The 18046-nt window shown below is 35.5% G+C and overlaps 1 protein-coding gene across 1 annotated transcript; it reads left to right on the forward strand.

Moving 5' to 3' along the window:
• Positions 1 to 13893: 13893 nt before the first annotated feature.
• LOC110099520 lies at positions 13894 to 17320 on the forward strand. Its single transcript, XM_020826703.1, has 2 exons — positions 13894 to 14188; positions 17133 to 17320. Exons 1-2 carry the CDS (start codon positions 13894 to 13896, stop codon positions 17318 to 17320), a joined length of 483 nt encoding a protein of 160 aa, XP_020682362.1.
• The last annotated feature ends 726 nt before the right edge of the window (positions 17321 to 18046 follow it).

Here is an 18046-nt window from a genome sequence, read left to right on the forward strand (position 1 = left end):
TTGAGGAAAGTTGTTATAGTTAAGACTTTGGGTGAGGTAGAGCCTGAGGCCGTTGAGGAGTTACCTATTCCTTGTTTCTCTCCCCTCCTTAAGGGGAGTCATTTTTGCCCCCTCGCTGCTGCTCAAGGGGAGAAGAGGGTTGCTAGGATATCCAGATCCCTGCCATGTCTGGTTGACTACTCAACCAAAAGGACTCCTAAGGAAAAGTACCTCTAAAATACGAGAACATTAAGAAATATAATCCATACTTATGCTACCCAGTCCGAACAAACAAAGGAATAATACATGAGATAATTGAATGTAGTTATCTCCCATCACTTCCAAAAGGAAATTTTGAAAGAAGAAGCATTTGAAGCCAAGAAATTAACCACTCAATCTGTTAGAAAAAATAAGAAGTTTGTTCAAAAGTCTGCTACTTCTATATTGGTTGATGGTTACCACTAGGTGTGATGCCCTACATCTTCCAAAATAGAGGGAATCATACTTACTAGGTATGAGAGAGGACACTTTTCTATTTGTAGGCCGCCGGCCCATTCTCCAAAAGTTGCCCTCAGTGGTGGTGAAAACCAAACAAATTACTAAAATTCAAAGAATAATGGATGTTAAGGGAAAGAGGCCCAAGTCTCCTGTAAGAAGTTTTGTTCCTAAGAAGACTAACTTGGATATTCCTCCACCGATCTCCAGAACACCTAGGTTCACTCTCCAATTGAAATAAATTCCAGCCAATGTTCCCCTAGCCCTAGTTGGTTCAATGGATGCTAGTACTAATATCCTGATTGCTACTGTGGATAGTATTCCCACTGCCAATTCAGATGATGTTTTACTTATCAACTTTGTTGATGTTTCATATAGTTTTGCTCAAAGTCCATTGTTTATTCCTAGGCTCCCTATTACTCTTCAAGCTCCTACATTGCCTCCTAAGGTATGTGACTCTTACCCAGTAGAGGATGCCACCCCTCTGACTATTGATCTAGGGATAGTTGACGTAGAGGGGACAGACTTGGACTAAGAGATGATTGATAAGTTAGCATCAGAATCTCTAACAGATGATAACTCTAAATTATAGGCCATTATTTCTATGTTACAAAAAAATGAACTTTTTGATATAGTGGATTGTGAAGGGTACTTACCTCTCGATCCTGAATCAATAGGGGAGAGATTGATATATGAGGTAGTGTAAGAGATAATGGACATCCTACAAAAGAGAGAAGGAATAATGACCTTCGACCCTAATTTAGATGATCTATTAGTAGAAGAGGATGAACCCACTGATGAGATTTAACTAGACAAATAAAAATGTCTCTTTGTGCTCTACTCTAAGGTGATTCCTGGCTATTTTAGGGTTCTTGGTCATGCGGTGATTTCTGGCCCTTATGGCTTCATTTTTTCACTGGTTTTGTTTATTCTCAGTTGATTTTCTCTTGTATTTCTTTGTCATGCACTGATTTTGGTTTCTCTTTATTTTTCATATTCAGGCTATGAAGATTCTGTTGTCATCGAACTCATCCTCTTCCTTTGAGTGGAAAACACGATCTTTCAAAGATGTTCTTACGGGGTCTACCTCGTCATCTATAAAACTTAATTTTGTTCACGCGTCTTTCAAGGGTTGTTCGACTCTTCTTTTTGAGGATTACATTATTGAACAATTAGCTACTCTTTTTGCCTTAAAATTGGTTGGTAAATATATGTTGAGGAGGCCTAATCTTGATGTCATTTGGAAGTTTTTTATTAACCTAAAGCTCTCTGGATTGTTTCACATTGGTTTACTTTATCAAAGACATGTTGCTATCCAACTTGCTAATGATCTTGACTATAGTCAATAGTTTGGAGATAAGGAGTCGGGTTTGTGTTACATTGCTTCTAAAGCTATTAGTATGGCCTCTATTTCTTTAAATTTTAATCTTTATTCAGATCACTGGGGTGCTAACCAGCTTAGGCTATCTTTGAATTTTTGGCACCTTCCTCCTCTTGAATGGATTAAAGTTAACTTAGATACGGTCCTACTATAGTCTAATATTACTGCTATTGGAGGTGTTTTTAGGGACAACAAGGGGTAGTTCTTAGCTGCTTTTGGGTACAAATGTGTTCATTGGGATGTTGGAATGCTGGAATTGCTTGCATTTCAGGCTTTGAAGAAGTCACCAAAGGATTGGATGATGGTGGCTAAAAGTTTAATAGTTGAAGGAGATAATTATAATGTAATGAAGTATCTCCAATTCTCGGCTAATAAGGCTGCTTTGGGTGTTCATCAGGAAGGCATTGAGGACTTATCATTTCTTAAAGACTTTGGTTTTCTTTTGTTCAAATTCATTTCTAGGAATTATAATAAGTTAGCCGATTGTTGTCCTAACTTGGCTTTATATGGTGATTTCTTATGGGATGTCCTTGATTTCGATAAGTTTCCTCCTCATTTTCTTATTTTACTCAAGGAGGAGAGTAATAGGTGTTCTATCACTTAGTTCTTCGTATTAGGTTTCTTCTTTTCTTTTAATGCTATTGGCAATCTTAAAAAAAAAAAAAAAAAGATCTTGATTATAGTCACATTTTTGCTAGAAAGTCGTATTATATTCAAGCGTGACAAATGCATTTACTAAAATGGGCTCTAAATTTTGATGTTAGGGAGGAATCTCCCATTGCTCCAATTTGGCTTTCGTTTCCTAATCTGAGATTGCATTTTTTTAACCATCAAATTTTGTTTTGGATGGCTTCTTTCTTCGGGCGCCCATTACAAACTGACAAGCTACGGCCTCGGTGTTGAGGCCATGTGTTGCGAGGGTGTTGGTTGAATTGGATGTCTTTAAGAAACATCCAAGTGTAATATGGATTGGGTCTGAAGTTAAAGGTTATTTCCAAAAAGTGGAATTTGAGAACTTACATATATTTTGTTCTTTCTATAAAATGCACGGGCATGCTATGATCAACTATTTTTTGAAACACCCTTACCTTCGTACTACTAAGAATTCTTCGAAACAAACAAATGAGCTGGTGGGTGCTGAGATCGAACCAACTGAAACTACTGAAGCTACTAAACTTATTTTGATCCATTTGGTGGATATCTCTTCTAATTCCTCTTATATGATTGAGGAACCGTTGGTTGGTACTAAGATAGAACCTCTTCTATTTGTTACCAATGCTATTTCCAATAATGTCATTTTTCCTCATGATCAAGGAATTGTTTCTAATACTTTAAATATTCCTACTAGTGATGGGGAAAAGATTGTGGCTAATGTTTTATCTAATTTAGAAACTCAAAAGGGTTTTAATGATGGAACATCCCTTTCTTGTATTATTAATCACAACGTGTATGGTTCCATTGATACTATGATTTCTAATCCTTTAAATATTCAGGAATTTGTTAAGGGAACTAATGTGGAAGCTCAATTAGCCGTTATGGTAGGTGACAAGAATGAGATGGCCTTAGAGGATGGTGAATTTGTTTCTATGGATCATTGTTCTTCGCCGTCTAAATGCTTTAAAGAACATGGTATGAGGGCTACTGATAATGTGGAGGATGATGATATGATTATGGAGGAAGAATGTCCTCATACCTTAAGGGATCATCATAATGATGGTAAGATTCCTTCAATTTTAAACTATAAAAGTGATGCTTTAACTGATACTAAGGAGATGCATATTACTGCTAGATGTTTTTTCAGGGATGATAATGACACTAGTTTTATTAAAATTCATAGTAAAAGAGGGAGGAAACTAAAGCATATCTCTTTGCAACCTCCTAGAAACACTCACTCGAATACTTCTCATTAAGCTTTTCTTTATGTTTAGTACTATTATTTGGAATATGAGGGGCATTGTTTGCCCATCTTCTAGAATCCATGTTAAAAATTTATGTCGTGTGCACAATATTTCTATTCTAGTCTTGCTTGAGCCGCTTATAAGCACCTCTCAGTTTTTGGGTTTTAACTATGCTATCTTGAATGTGGCTAGAAAAATTTGTGTGTTTTGTAAAAATTTGGTTAAAATTTATGTTATAGGTGATTTTAAACAATTCTTGCACTGTAAAGTTGAGGCCTATAATTTTCATTGCTGTGCTTCTTTTGTGAATACTGCCTCTTCCCTCTATATTAGAAAGATGCTTTGAGATCAACTTATTAATTTTCATTGTATATGTAATATGCCTTGGATGGTTGGTGGTGACTTTAATGCCATCACTTCCCCCTCTGAAAGGATTGGAGGTTCTTCTCCTTCTTATCGTTATATGGAAGATTTTAATAATATGATTTTGTCTTGCAATTTAATTGACATTGGGTTTGTTAGTGCTAACTTAAGCTGGAATAGGGGTCATTTATGGCAAAGGCTTGACCGTGTGCTTTTTAATGATTCTTGGCTTAATGCTAATAATTCTACTAATGTTCAACATCTTAGTAGGACTTTGTCTGATCATTCTCCTCTGCTTATTACCATTAAATTTAGACACTTTAATGTTCCCCTGCAATTTAGATTTCAAAATATGTGGTTACTTCATGAATCCTTTTTTAATGTTATTCAAAATAATTGGCAAGCCCCTTTACTTCCGAATAATTTTATTTTTGGTATGAATAGGCTTTGGTTTAAGCTTAAAAGGTTGAAACAAGTTTTGAATTGGTGGAATCATCATGTTTTCAAAAAAATTTTTTCTAATATTTTACAAGCTGAAGAATGTGTGAATGCTAATGAGATTTTATGTCAAAATGATCCTACCAATGCTAATTTTACTCTTTTAAAGCAGTCTAAATTAGATATCTTTAATTTCCAAGCTCATGAAGAGGTCTTTTTTTGGAAAAAAAGCATCTGCTGCTAAACACTTGGTTGAGGGTGATAACAATACTAAGTGCTTCCATTCTTTAACTAGGAGAAAAAGAACTAAAAATAGTATCAATAACATCCAATGGGAGGATGGGTCTTATTTTGATAGCATGGAGGAGATTGCTAATTTAGCTGTGAATCATGTTCATAACCATATCAATAAAACTTTCAATCCTATTCAGGTCATGGATCATTCTTTTATTCCCAACCTTATATCCCTTGAGGATAATGATTTTCTCTCTAGGCCCCTTCTCCTAATGAGGTTATAGAGACTTTGTTGGGTATGAATAGTGATTTTGTTGTGGGGCCGGATGGTTTTACGACTCTTTTCTTCAAATCTTGGGACATTATTCAACATGATATTTTTGCTGCTATTTTGGATTTTTTTTGCTGGTAATCCTATCCCTATGTTTTTTACCTCGACCTCTTTAGTGCTTATTCCTAAGAACAGTTTTGTTCAAACTTGGAATGACTTTTGTCCTATAAGACTTTGTACCTTTTTCAACAAATTGATTTCTAAAATTATTATGAATCATCTTACTTCTATTTTACCCAAAATTATCTCTCCTTATCAGATGTGATTTGAAAGGTTGGGCTATAATGAATAATATTCTTTTGGCTCAAGAATTCTGTCAAGATTTGGATGTTCGGGTTAGAGGGGGCAGTTTAATTTTGAAACTTGATATTGTCAAGGCTTATGACAACATATATTGGAACTTTATTCACTTAATCCTTGAGCTTTTTAGTTTTAATTCTATTTTCATTAAATTTATTAAGAATTGTTTTGAAAATGTTTATTTTTTTATCATTGTCAATGGCTCTAATTATGGTTTCTTCAAGTCTTCTCATGGCTTAAGGCAAGGTGATTCTATTTCTCCTGCCCTTTTTATTATTGCAGCAAAATTTCTTTCTCGGCATCTTTCTAATTTGTTTGAGAATAATAAAGGTCTCTATTTTAGAACTTTAAGAGGTTTCCAGATTTCCCATTTATGCTTTGCGGATGACTTTATTATTTTTACTAATGATACTATTAATAGAGTTTTAGCTGACCCCACGTAGTGGGATAAAGGCTTTATGTTGTTATTGTTGTTGTACTGTTAATAGAGTTCACAAAATCATGGAGTTTTACCATCTTTTTGAGTTAGTTAGTGGCCTCTCTTTTAGCAAAAATAAAAGTTGTTTTATTACTTCTAAGAGGATATCCAATGATCGTATTTTAGCTATTAAAGATGTATTGATTTTACTCATTCTAACTTCTGATCAAGTATCTTGGTGTCCCTCTTTTTAAAGGTAGAAGAAAAACTTTTTTGTTTGATGATCTTATTACTTCTATCCATAATAAGCTCTTATCATGGGACTCTAGTTTTCTTAGTTTTGGTGGAAGAGTTACTTTGATCAAAAGTGTTCTTTGTGCTTTACATGTTTATAGTTTCAAACTATTTTTCCTACTCATACTATGTGCAATATGGTCCACAAGCTTATTAACAAAATTTTTCTGGAAAGGCACCTCTTCTACGTCTAAAATTATTCGGGCGGCTTGGGAGACGTGTTGTGGTGTTTTGGCTGAAGGTGGTCTTGGTTACAAAAATTTATATGACCTTGCTAAGGCCTTCTCTTATAAACTTTGGTTTAAATTTTGTTATAAAGAGAATCTTTGGGCTAAATTTATGATATCTAAGTGTTGTGTTGGCAAACATCCGACTAATATTTCTCCTAAGCTTGGGGACTATAAAGTTTGGAAAAGGATTTGTAAGGTTAAATGGGAGGAGGAGCCTTCTATTTTGTGGGGCCTTGGTGAAGGTATTATATTTTTCTGGAAAGATAGATGGTTTGGTAAAGATTCTGTTGACTCCATCTTGAATTCTTCCTCTACCGCATCTATCAAAGTTAACTTTTTCTTTAATGATAATTGTTGGGACTATGATAAGCTATCTAATATGATTCTTGATTGCATCATCCACCATATCTTAAATCTGCCTATTAATATTGCCTCCAAAGATATTATTTTATGTGATTTATCCAAAGATGGTGGTTTTCACTTAAAGAGTGCTTGGATTTCTTTTAGAGATAAAGCTCATATTGATAATATCATTACTAATATTTGGTATAAGAGCATTCTTTTGACTATTTCTATTTTTTTTGGAGAGTTTTGCATAGATTTATCCCTACGGATGACAATCTCATTAAAAAAAGTTTCATTATGACTTCCAAGTGTCAATGCTGTTATCACATGGAGAATATGCATCATGTTGTTTTATCTGGTCCTATTGCTGTTAGAACTTGGGTTTATTTTGATGATTTGTTTCAGTTAAATTATATTAATGCTCATCTTTCCCTTTAAACCTATCTCAAGGCTTGGTTTGTTAATTCTAAAGGTCACATTCGTAATGTTATTCTTTCTCTTATTATATGATTTCTTTGGTTGGAAAGGAACAACTCCCTTTTCATTGATGTGAGGATGAACCATCATAATGTTATTCAAAGAGTGAAGGATAAGGTTTTAGCTCTTGTGTCTATTAATTTGCTTTATGTTAAGAATTTTAAAGATTGTTATTTTGTTGGTACTTCTTTAGCACTTAACTAGGAGGGTGCTACTTGTACTCCTAATATATTCTATTGGCACAAGCCCCCTCGTAATTTCTTTAAAATGAATGTGGATGGTGTTATTTCTGAATTATCTGCTGGTTGTGGTGGTGTTATTAAGGATAGTAATGGTTGTCTTATTATCACTTTTGTGGGCTCGATTCATAATTATAACTCCTTTACTGCTCTTACTACGGCCATTCTTTATGGTATTCAGTTGTGCATCACTCTTAACTAAATTAACTTGTATATTGAAGTTAATTCTAATGTTAATCTTTAACCATTTCAAGCTATTGAGGATATGTGTTGCTCCTCGAATAACTTCTATCATGTTAGGGAAATTAAAGAGCTGTTGCTATTTTTAAACTACTTGTTTCACCATGTTAGTATGGAAGGTAATTCCTAACACTTCTTGGCTTGCTATGTGGGGATGCAATCTTGGCTATTTTACTGATGTTATTTCGTCTGCTATACATGGTCCTCTTAGAGGTTTGCTTAACCTTGATGCGTGTGGTACTCCTTATGTTAGCTCTTAATTATCTTTATTATTGGTTGTTGACTTAGAGGGATATCCATCTCTCCCTATTTGTTAGCATGGTATTTTTATTTTTCTGGCCATCCTGGTTACACCTGCTGGTTATCTAGAGTGTTGTGTTTTTATCTAGTTCTATCTGGTGCATTTTTTTATGTTGGTTGGACCTTTTTTGATGGGGAGGTTTTGTTTAATCTTACTTGTATTCTCAGGTTTCCTTTTGGTGGCTTTTGCTGGTGGATTTTTCTCTATTTACTTGTAGGGTTGTTCATTGGGACTAGCTTTTATCTTCTATTAGCTGAGTGTATCTCCAGGTTTTGGAATTTTGTGTGTTGTTTCATTAGCACCTGCTTCTCCTTTTCTCATTGCCTAGTTAACTGTTGTTGGATTTTCTCTGGTCCTTCTTGTTTAGCTGTTATCTTTAAGAATTTTGACTTGAGTAATGATTTCTCAGGATTTAATGCTGAAGGTCTATCCCATTGTTGCTTTCCTACCTTTGTTTGGTGGGGTGTTGGGGGTAATTATAGTGTTCTAGTAGGGTTTTTCCTCTTTTGTGGTTGCTGCTATTGGTTGGCTTAATGCCTTCAGGTTGTCTATGGTTACTTGTTTTGGCATTTTGTCTATTTTGTGTTTTTATCCGGCCCTTTATTTTTGGGGTGTTGGGGGCTTCCTTGTGGTTCAGGCTGAGGTGAATTTCTCTGTTGGAGATGGTGTTAGCTAGGCTGCTGCCTTCAGCTGGGTGCTGAGCCCTTGGTTGTTGTTGTTCCTTCTATTTCTCTATCTTTGGTGGTTTGATGTGGTTATTTCCTTTGGGTTTCTGGAAAATTCGTGCTATTCTATTAGGAACCCGATGTGGTGTTGGAAGGGTTTATACATGGTGGTTTTGGGTGATATTAATGGTAGGATTGAGTGGCTTGTGGATTCTCCTTATGAAGCTTGCTTTATTAATTATACTATGAGCTCTTTAAGTCTGAATTCTGAGACTGGCTTTACTTGGATAAGATTTTCCTTTGATTTCTTGGTTGCTACCTGCTATTCTTTTTATGTTTATTATTTAAAATTTGTTTTGTTGTGGTGTAGCATTTCTTTCTTACAAGTGAAACTGCTTTAGGCTGTCTTCATCCTTTTTTGCAGAAAGATTGGGCCTTACTGTAATCATACTATCTTTCTTTTTTGGATGCTTGTCTATAGCATCGTTAGCATGTTATTAAGGTGCCTTGTATTTTTGATTAGTGGTGATAATTGGCTTGTAGGTTTTCTTTTGCTTTATTTTGTAGCACGTAAGAGCATTAGTGAAGCGTTGGTCATCTGTAAGGACTCTGTAACTATTTTTTTAATATTAATGTGTAGGCCCTTTTGTGGGTTTTAACTAAAACAAAAAGAGAGGATGAACCCACTGATAGTATTTGTATGGTTGCGACTGGAGGATCTAACAAGGAAATTGAACCAAGCAAATGCTAATCTAGTAAAGAGGAAGGTTTAGTTGCAGTTGAGTTAGATTTTGATTAGTTAGTAATAACTAGAGATGAGAAGCATATAAAGAACCTGGAGACACAGGTCGCAGACATGTTGTTACAAGTTAAAGAAATGCAAGAATAACTATACAAGTCACAAGAGGCCTCTCTGAAACTACAATAATCTACTTGATAAATCTCCAAAAAGGCTAAAAAGGCATAATTCAGTTCTAAAGTTCCTGACTCAGTGCCAGTAGTCCCTCCCTGTTTGTCATAGACACCTCCAGTCCAACCTACAGTTCTTATAGTTTCTCTTGCACTATCCCAAAAATACTTTAAGCAACTCATTAAAGATCAGGTAAGAGATGCCTTAGCCCTTTCGCAAGGAACTACATCTATTCCGAAGGGTAGACCTTACCCCAAAGAATATGAGTTGGTTCCTTATTCTAAGGTATTTGGGCAACTATCTTTTAAGATTTTTACTAGTATTGAAAACCTAAGATAACATCTTGCCCACTTCTGAGTAAGTTATTGAAATGCTGGAGGGTTAGATGTTCTGATATTTCGTCAGTTCATTAGTAGTTTCTCAGGCATTGCTTTTGAATAGTATACCAATCTGCCCAACGGTTTAATGAGAACCTTTAATGAATTAGAAAATCTATTCTTAAAGTGATTTTCTTGAGTGCAGCACCACACCACAGTGGGTGATCTAGTAATTGAAAAGTAAAATTCAGAGGAGTCTTTGGTTGAATACACTTGAGGTGGCGAAACCTCTCGATGAAGTGTGAACCCCAGTTGCAAGAGTAACATGTTGTAGAGATCCTTCTAAAGAATATCCTTGGCCCAATTTCTTTTCTCATGAAGGATTTAATGATCAAAACATTTGAGAAACTTCTAAACAAGGCTAGCAACTTGTGGGAAGAGGCTCCTAGGATGCCATTCTTAAAAGATTAGTCTGAAGAAAAGAAAGGTTCTAAGATGGTGAAATCTTTTTAGAAGAAAGCTACAATCTTAGTAGTTGGTAAAGGAAAATGGCCAGTTATCAGTCATCCTAGTGTTCCTCCCCCACCACAAATTTTAAAAAAACCATTTAAGATTACTTCTCAACCTCCTAGGAAATCTTATTTGACCTTTCTGAAGGAGCGGTTAGCCAAACCATATCCATTTAAGAGAGGGTAACTAAGAAAGATCTTTAATAGTCTTAAAAAAAAGCCAGAGTTTCAGTTGCTTGAAGCTAGAAGGCCAGAAGAGGTAGATAAGAAAGATGATCTCAATTACTGTCCTTACCACAGCATGCTCGATCACCCACTTGAGGATTATTTAGTATTTAAAGACTTGCTAGAAAGGAAACTCGGGCAAGGTAATATCATCATCCCTAAAGAATATCTGCTAGATCCGAAACAAGCTTCAAACAAAACTATCTCAGGTAACAGTCTTAACAGTTCTCTGTCCATTGAAGATAGTTGGGACATTACTTTGTCCTTGGCAATTTAAAAGGTTAATTAACAAGTTCTTTCATCTTTTTAAACATCTTACCACGATAGCACAAGGCCCGATTTGGGAGGTTAACTTGGATGCTTCACAGGAGGATGTTGAGCTTCTTCCCTCTTTAATAGTCATAGGAACTACTGTACAATAAGAAAAAAAGAGAGATGTTTTTATAGAGAGGAAATATGTAGATGAGAGATGTATTCGAGTGATGGATGGTGGTGTACAAACCCTCCCCTCTCATATTATCAGACTTTTACTTTGCCCCATCAAAGGAAAATGGTTAAAAAAATAATAATAAATATCCTTCTACCTTTGTTTTGATGATTAACCATGAGTCTGAAATGCAAGTTGATGTTTCTTCTCCTCCAAGTCAAAATTCTGTCAAGATCAATATGATTGTTAAACAATCCGACCTTAATGAATTAATCTTTCAAGGAGATGTTGAACTTGAAGCCTTATCAAAAAGTGACTTCCCTCAAATTAATTTTGAGGGAAGTCCTATTATGATAGACTTTTCAAATTCTAACTCCCTTTCAGGAAATGATAATCCAATGCTTATGATGAGTGCAGAAACCACCTTAGTTTGCCCTCCCAAAGATATCAAGCAAGTGCAACTTCATGGTGGTAAGGTCTTGCTCCCTAGGCTTCCCCCTCAAGATAAGGGAAAATAACCTATCTATGATGATCCAGATCCAAATTCTCCTCAATAATCAGATTTTCTTTTAATTCCTCTAGGTTTTGAATATATTGTTCCTAAGGTTAATTATAATGTTTTAGCACATCTTAGGAAGTTGTTGACCAAATTGAGCATTTATGACACCCTCCTTCTCTCCAAAGAAATGAGGGAATCCTTAATCAAGGTACTACTCAATCCCGATATTTGCTTAGCCTAGTTGGCTTCAAGTTCAAAAGAGGATGCACTCTATCTCAAAGAAATCCTCAAGGTGACATTTTTAGATGAAGATCTACTTCTAGGAACTGTAGACCACAATCGCCAGCTCTACATTACCATAGATGTGGGCAATTTTAAGTTATCAAGAGTTTTGGTAAATCCAAGTGCATTGGTCAATGTAATGAACATAAAGACTCTCGCATACCTTAGAATTGATACTAGCAAGATCTCAACCAAAATGTTAGTGCTTCGTGGGTTCAATAAAAAGGGTGAGAATGCTTTAGGTTCAATTACACTTTTTTTAGAGATAGGAGAGTTAACAACTGAAGTGAAATTTTATATATTAATTTGATAATGTCCTTTAACATGCTCCTAGGTAGGCCTTGGATTCATGAGTAAAGATTGGTTCCATCTTCCCTACACCAATGCATCAAGTATCAACGAGACGACATTGAATTTATGATTAGGGGTGATTTGCAACCATTCCCAATTCATGAAATTGGGATAAACAAGGATGCTGTATATTTTATACCAAAAGGATCCTCATCTCGTTATAAAGTTGAGATCAAAGTTAAGGAGGAATTAGGTGGACAAGGTTCCAACCAAAGTCAAGAAACAAAAGAAAAAGAAATAGAAAAGGAAAAAAAGAAATAGAAAAGGAAAAAGACCAAGAAATAATAGAATTAGGTAGTGAAAATGACCTCGATATCATTATCCTTAATCCTCCAAACATGTTGCCTCAAAGAGGGGGGAGAATGGATTTAAGGGCACATGGTCGTAGTTATGCTTCATTTGAAAGAAGAATAACCCCAGTATACATTGATCCAGAATCAAGTTCTGATGAGGAGTCAGAAAGACAGAGTGTTTTGATTCCTTTCAATTACCAGACTACAAATACTCCTCCAAAGTTTGATCTCACTTTAGATCAGGACAGTGACCCTGAGGTTGATGTTTCAAAGGTTGAAAGTGACGAGTCAAAATTAATAATGTATGAAAAGCTCAGTAAAAGGATTGAGGCCCTTTCCTTAACCCCACTATCAGCTGGCATCATTGCAGGGCAAGAGATTAAAGAGGCCCCCAACCATAATGTTAAAGTAAAGAAAGTCTAGAAATTTTGTTTTTGGGATCATCCTCCTCAAGGGATGAAAGTGATGCAACCCTCGAGGAAGCAAATTTTAATGAGTTAATGGAATTACCTTTTGGCTACTTCCCTATTTGTATAAAAAATTCTTTCTTTAAAGGCCCTGTACCATATTGATAAAAGGGTCAAGCTAGATCCCATGAGAATATTTGGCAGATAAAAATTAAGAAAATTCTAACAAGTGGTATCAGCTTTTCATTAGTTTGTTTGATGATGATGAATACTATTTAATGATAACTTACTATCTTGAATCTCAGAATATCCCTATTAATGTCATTGGTCCCCTCGATAGACTTTATTTGGAGACTTTAGACGATCCTGATGAACTTCAAGTTCTGAATGCACCCCCTGAATTTGGGGAAGAAATTAAGTCGATAGTCGATGAGTTGAGGAAATCAACTTGGGAACTAACGATAACCCTCACCCCATTTTCATTAGTGCCATATTGAGTGAGGATGAGTCTCAAAATCTAATTCAGCTTCTATCCGAGTTTAGGGATTGCTTCGCCTTGACCTACGACAAAATACCGGGGCTATCCGCTGATGTAGCAATCCATAAACTTGGAATTTAACATGATTCCATTCCTATTAAACAAGCTCATCGATGCATGCATTTAGAGATTAAGCAACAAGTTATTTATGAAATTTAGAAGTTAAATGAGTGTGGGTTTATTCGAGAGGAATAATATCTCTCTTAGGTGGCCAGCGTCATGCCAGATGGAAAGAAAAATGGTCAAATTTGAATTTGTATCGACTATATGGATTTGAATAGGGCATATCCCAAGAATGAATTTCCTTTGCCTATACTTGAACTCATGGTGAACATTACCTCTTCGCATGTTATTTTCTACTTTATGGATGGACCATCCAATTATAATGAAATCAGGATGTCCCTAAAAGATGAGAGAAACACTACATTCAAAACTCTCATAAGAATCTTTTGTTATAGGGTGAAGCCCTTCGGCCTCAAAAATACTGGTGCATCCTACTAACAGGCAATGACTCATATCTTTGATGACTTAACCCACAATCAGGTCAAGTGTTACATCACTGATTTAGTTGTCAAGAGCAAGGTTAAAGAGGCTCACCTTTATGACTTAAGATTCATTTTCGAGCAATTGCGCCGCTACAAGTTAAAAATGAATCCTCTAAAGTATTCCTTCGATGTCACTTCAGTAAAGTTCTTAGGATTCATAATGAGGAACCATGGAATCAAGATTGATATTGCCAAAACTGAAGCCATCCTAGATATGCCACCTCATAAGAGCCTTACTCAATCAAGGTCTCTTCAAGGTAGGTTGTCATATATAAGGAGGTTTATCTACAACCATTTTGGGAGATGTCAATCCTTGTCCTTCCTAGCAAAAAAGGATGCTAAATTCATATGGGATGAGAAGTGTCAGAATGCCTTTACTAACATCAAGCAATATCTTTCTAATCCGCCATTCCTAGTAGCCCCTTTTCTAGAGAAACCTTTGATCCTTTATACTGTGGACCTATATGAGTCCTTAGGTTCCCTCTTAGCTCAAGTCAATGATGATGGAAAAGAGAATGCTCTATATTACCTTAGCCGAAGACTCCTGCCTACTAAAATTTGATACCCTTCAATCAAGAAATATTGTCTTGCCTGAGTTTTTGCAGCATAAAAGATAAGGCATTACATGCTTTCTCATTCAATTAGTTTGATTTATAGTGTTATCCCTTTACAATATCTTATGACCCTACCTACGTTGTCATGATGTTTAGTTTGTTAGTCTATGATGTTACTCCAATTTGAGATTACTTTTATTCCTCTGTGTGTTATGGAAGGATAGACTGTTGCCGACTTCCTTGCGGTACACCTAGTGTCGGTGGATTCTCCTTTATATGATGATCTACCTGACGAACAAATCATGAGTTTAAGGAAATTTTAAGACACTATCTAGGAATTATATTTTGATGGTGCAACATCCTCTTGATGGAGCACAAACCAAAAATCTACAATTCCCAGAAAAACCCGAATTGGCTTAATTTTTATAACACCGGAAAAGGGAATAATGCATTTTTCCTTACCACTTATTAGAGCCTTACACGAATAATGAAGCTGAGTATGAAGCTCTGATAACCAATTTGGAAAGTGTAATCTCAATGGAGATTAAAGAGATTAATTTTTTTGGTGATTCTTAACTGTTGATCAACTAGTTTTTAGGAACCTATAAGATTTTGAATCCTAATATCATGAAATACCATCAATACACTACACACTTACTCGAGCAAATCTCTGTTGTGACTTTGTATACGGTTCCTCGTGGGGAAAATTCTTCGGTGGATGCTTTAGCAAAGCTTGTAAAAGTATTTGCATGTTTGGAAGAAGACTCCATCCCTATAGAGATTTAAGGTCATAAGCCCCTTTCCATTATAGATTTGGAGAACATTGCCAAGAAATCTCCCCATATCTTTTTTGCTTCTTCCACAACTAATAAAGAAGGCAACTGGAGATAATTGCTGATCGATTATCTTCAAGAGGGAAAACTTCCCCTGGAAAAATCCATCGCTAACCAAGTTAAGAATGTGCCATATCATATGCACTAGTCAATAATATGTTATAATATTTATCATTCGATCAAATGTGGCTACATTATTTAAATAAATAAGAGGCCCTATAGATTATTAATGAAGTCCACTCTAGATTATGTGGTGCTCATCAATTGGGTCCAAAAATGAAGTTGAGAATCAAAAGACTTGGATACTACTAGCCTATAGAGATTGACAGTTACATGAATATTGTAAAATGTTATCATCAATGATAAGTTGATGGTGTCATTCTGCATTAGCCACATAATGTGTTGCACCCCACGATAGCTTCATGGCCCTTCAAAGTTGTGGCATGGATGTTATCGAGCCCATTGACCCTCCTTCTTTGAAGGGTTATCACTTCATATTAGCTATGACTGGTTACTTTTTGAAATGCGCAAAAGCAATCCCCATATATAATATAACATCCCACCTTGTTTTAAAGTTCTTTTGTGATCATATCATATACAATTTGGCATACCTCGTAGAATCATATCTATTATTAGGTTTGTATTCAAATCTATGAAGATCAATAATTTTGTAAGACACCACAATATTGATTGGAGATACTCAACAGTCAATTATCCCCGGGCTAATAAGTTGTCTGATGCCTTTAATAAGACTTTGGCGTAGATTATCAGAAAGACCTCAATGATAATAGACGACAATGGGATGAGCGGTTGGTGGAGGCTTTGTGGGCCTATTAGAGACTTATAGAACCTCAACCCAATCCTCTCCGTTTGTACTAGTGTATGGGTCTAAGGTCGTAGTCCCCTTAGAAATACAAATTCCATCCCTCAGAGTGGCAGTTTAAAATCAAATCATAACTGACCAAAAATACAAAACTCATGTTAGAAGAACTTGAAGGCCTTGAAGAGCAACGTCTCCAAGCTCAATAGAGTCTAGAGTTGTATAAGGCCCATATGGTTCAAGTTCATGATAAGTTAGTGGGACCTAGAACCTTACAAGTAGGAGACTTGGTCATGGTTCTTCGGAGGCCTATCTTAGCTCATTAAAAGATTGGTGGAAAGTTTGAACCAACTTGGGAAGGACCATATGTTGTTGAGACTATCTATGAAGGAGACTCATATCAGTTAGTGGACTATATGGGAAACCACCCAATAATTCATATTAATGGGTGTTTCCTTAAGAAATATTATGCTTGATGTAGCTCGACTTATCAATCAATAAGATTTCTCATTTCCTTTTTCTCATGTTTTAAATCAAATCAACATCACTACAGGAAAACTGTCCATTACCGACGGATTTTTCCGGCGGAGTTTCGGCGGAATTGTTTCTGGAGATCTTTCCCCACATTTCCGACGGATAAAGGTCAAATTTTTCTGACTATTTTTTCGACAGAATTTGCCGACGGATTTGCCGTCGGATTTTTTCCGGCAGAGTTTCCGACGACATTTCCGACGGATTTCCGACGGAAATTAAAAAATTCTAAAAAAATTATTAATAATAAAATTTAGATTTTTTATTTAGTTAAATTAAGTTAAATAATTTAATAATGTATTGTTAAATTAATTTATTGAAAATAAATATTTTCCGACGACATTTTAACTAATTCATTATTTTATTATTAAATTAAATTAATTAATTTTAAAAAATGTTCACACATTGAATTTTTTTTTTGGAATTCCGGCGTATTAAAATTTTGACGGAAATATTTTTCCAGCAGAAGATTCGTCGAAAATCTGTTGGAAACATTTCCGGCAGATTATTTTACGCTGGAAGTCCTTTTACGACGTGAACCAATCCGGCACACGACATTCCGCCGGAAAGTGCGCCGGAAACCTAGATTTTCGTCGGATTTCACATGTTACCGGCGGATATAATCCGTCGGTAATAGCGGGTTTCCTGTAGTGCATGCTCTCTGGTACTTCTCGATATTCAAGCTCACTTTCCTTCTCCTTAGGATTAGGTCCTCCCTTTCCTTAAGATTAGGCCCACTACTGATGGAGTGTACCCCATGGTACTATCCTAATTTCCATCCTGTTTCAATCATAGTAGTAGGCGCTTTATCTTCCCTATCACCTAATCTTTGACCCATTATATGTTGAAATCCATGACCTTTAGTCTAAGATTTGGATGATGACAAATAATGTCGAATGAGTTACTATTCATTGAATATTTTTTATTTCTGCTCCTAATATTTAAGGTAGATGACAAGTTACTCAAAACAATGAGAAGACTCAAGACTGGGTAGAGTAGGAGTTGGAATTTATAATATTATAATTTTTCATTTATTTTTATTTTTCTTTTCTTGAGTCTGGCTAAAAATTGTATGTAAGACTGAGAAACCATGCACACACACAGCGGGAGAGGGTTTTAAAAATAAAGAAATTTTTTTCTTTTGATCGTACTGTATGAGTTTAAATCATACTATACAATCTGATCTAGCTCAGACGACTATTTGTGAACAAGTCATACTGTACGATGAATATCATATTATATGATGTATTTTTATTTAAAAACCCTAGCCGCCAAATTAATTTATGTAAGTGCTTAATACAAAAATTTTGATCTAATCGTACTATATGATGATATCGTACGATACGATACTTTTTGAATACTTACTTAAATTAATCT

The sequence above is a fragment of the Dendrobium catenatum genome, unplaced genomic scaffold, assembly GCF_001605985.2.
Source record: "Dendrobium catenatum unplaced genomic scaffold, ASM160598v2 fragScaff_scaffold_665, whole genome shotgun sequence".
NCBI classification, from domain to species: domain Eukaryota; kingdom Viridiplantae; phylum Streptophyta; class Magnoliopsida; order Asparagales; family Orchidaceae; genus Dendrobium; species Dendrobium catenatum.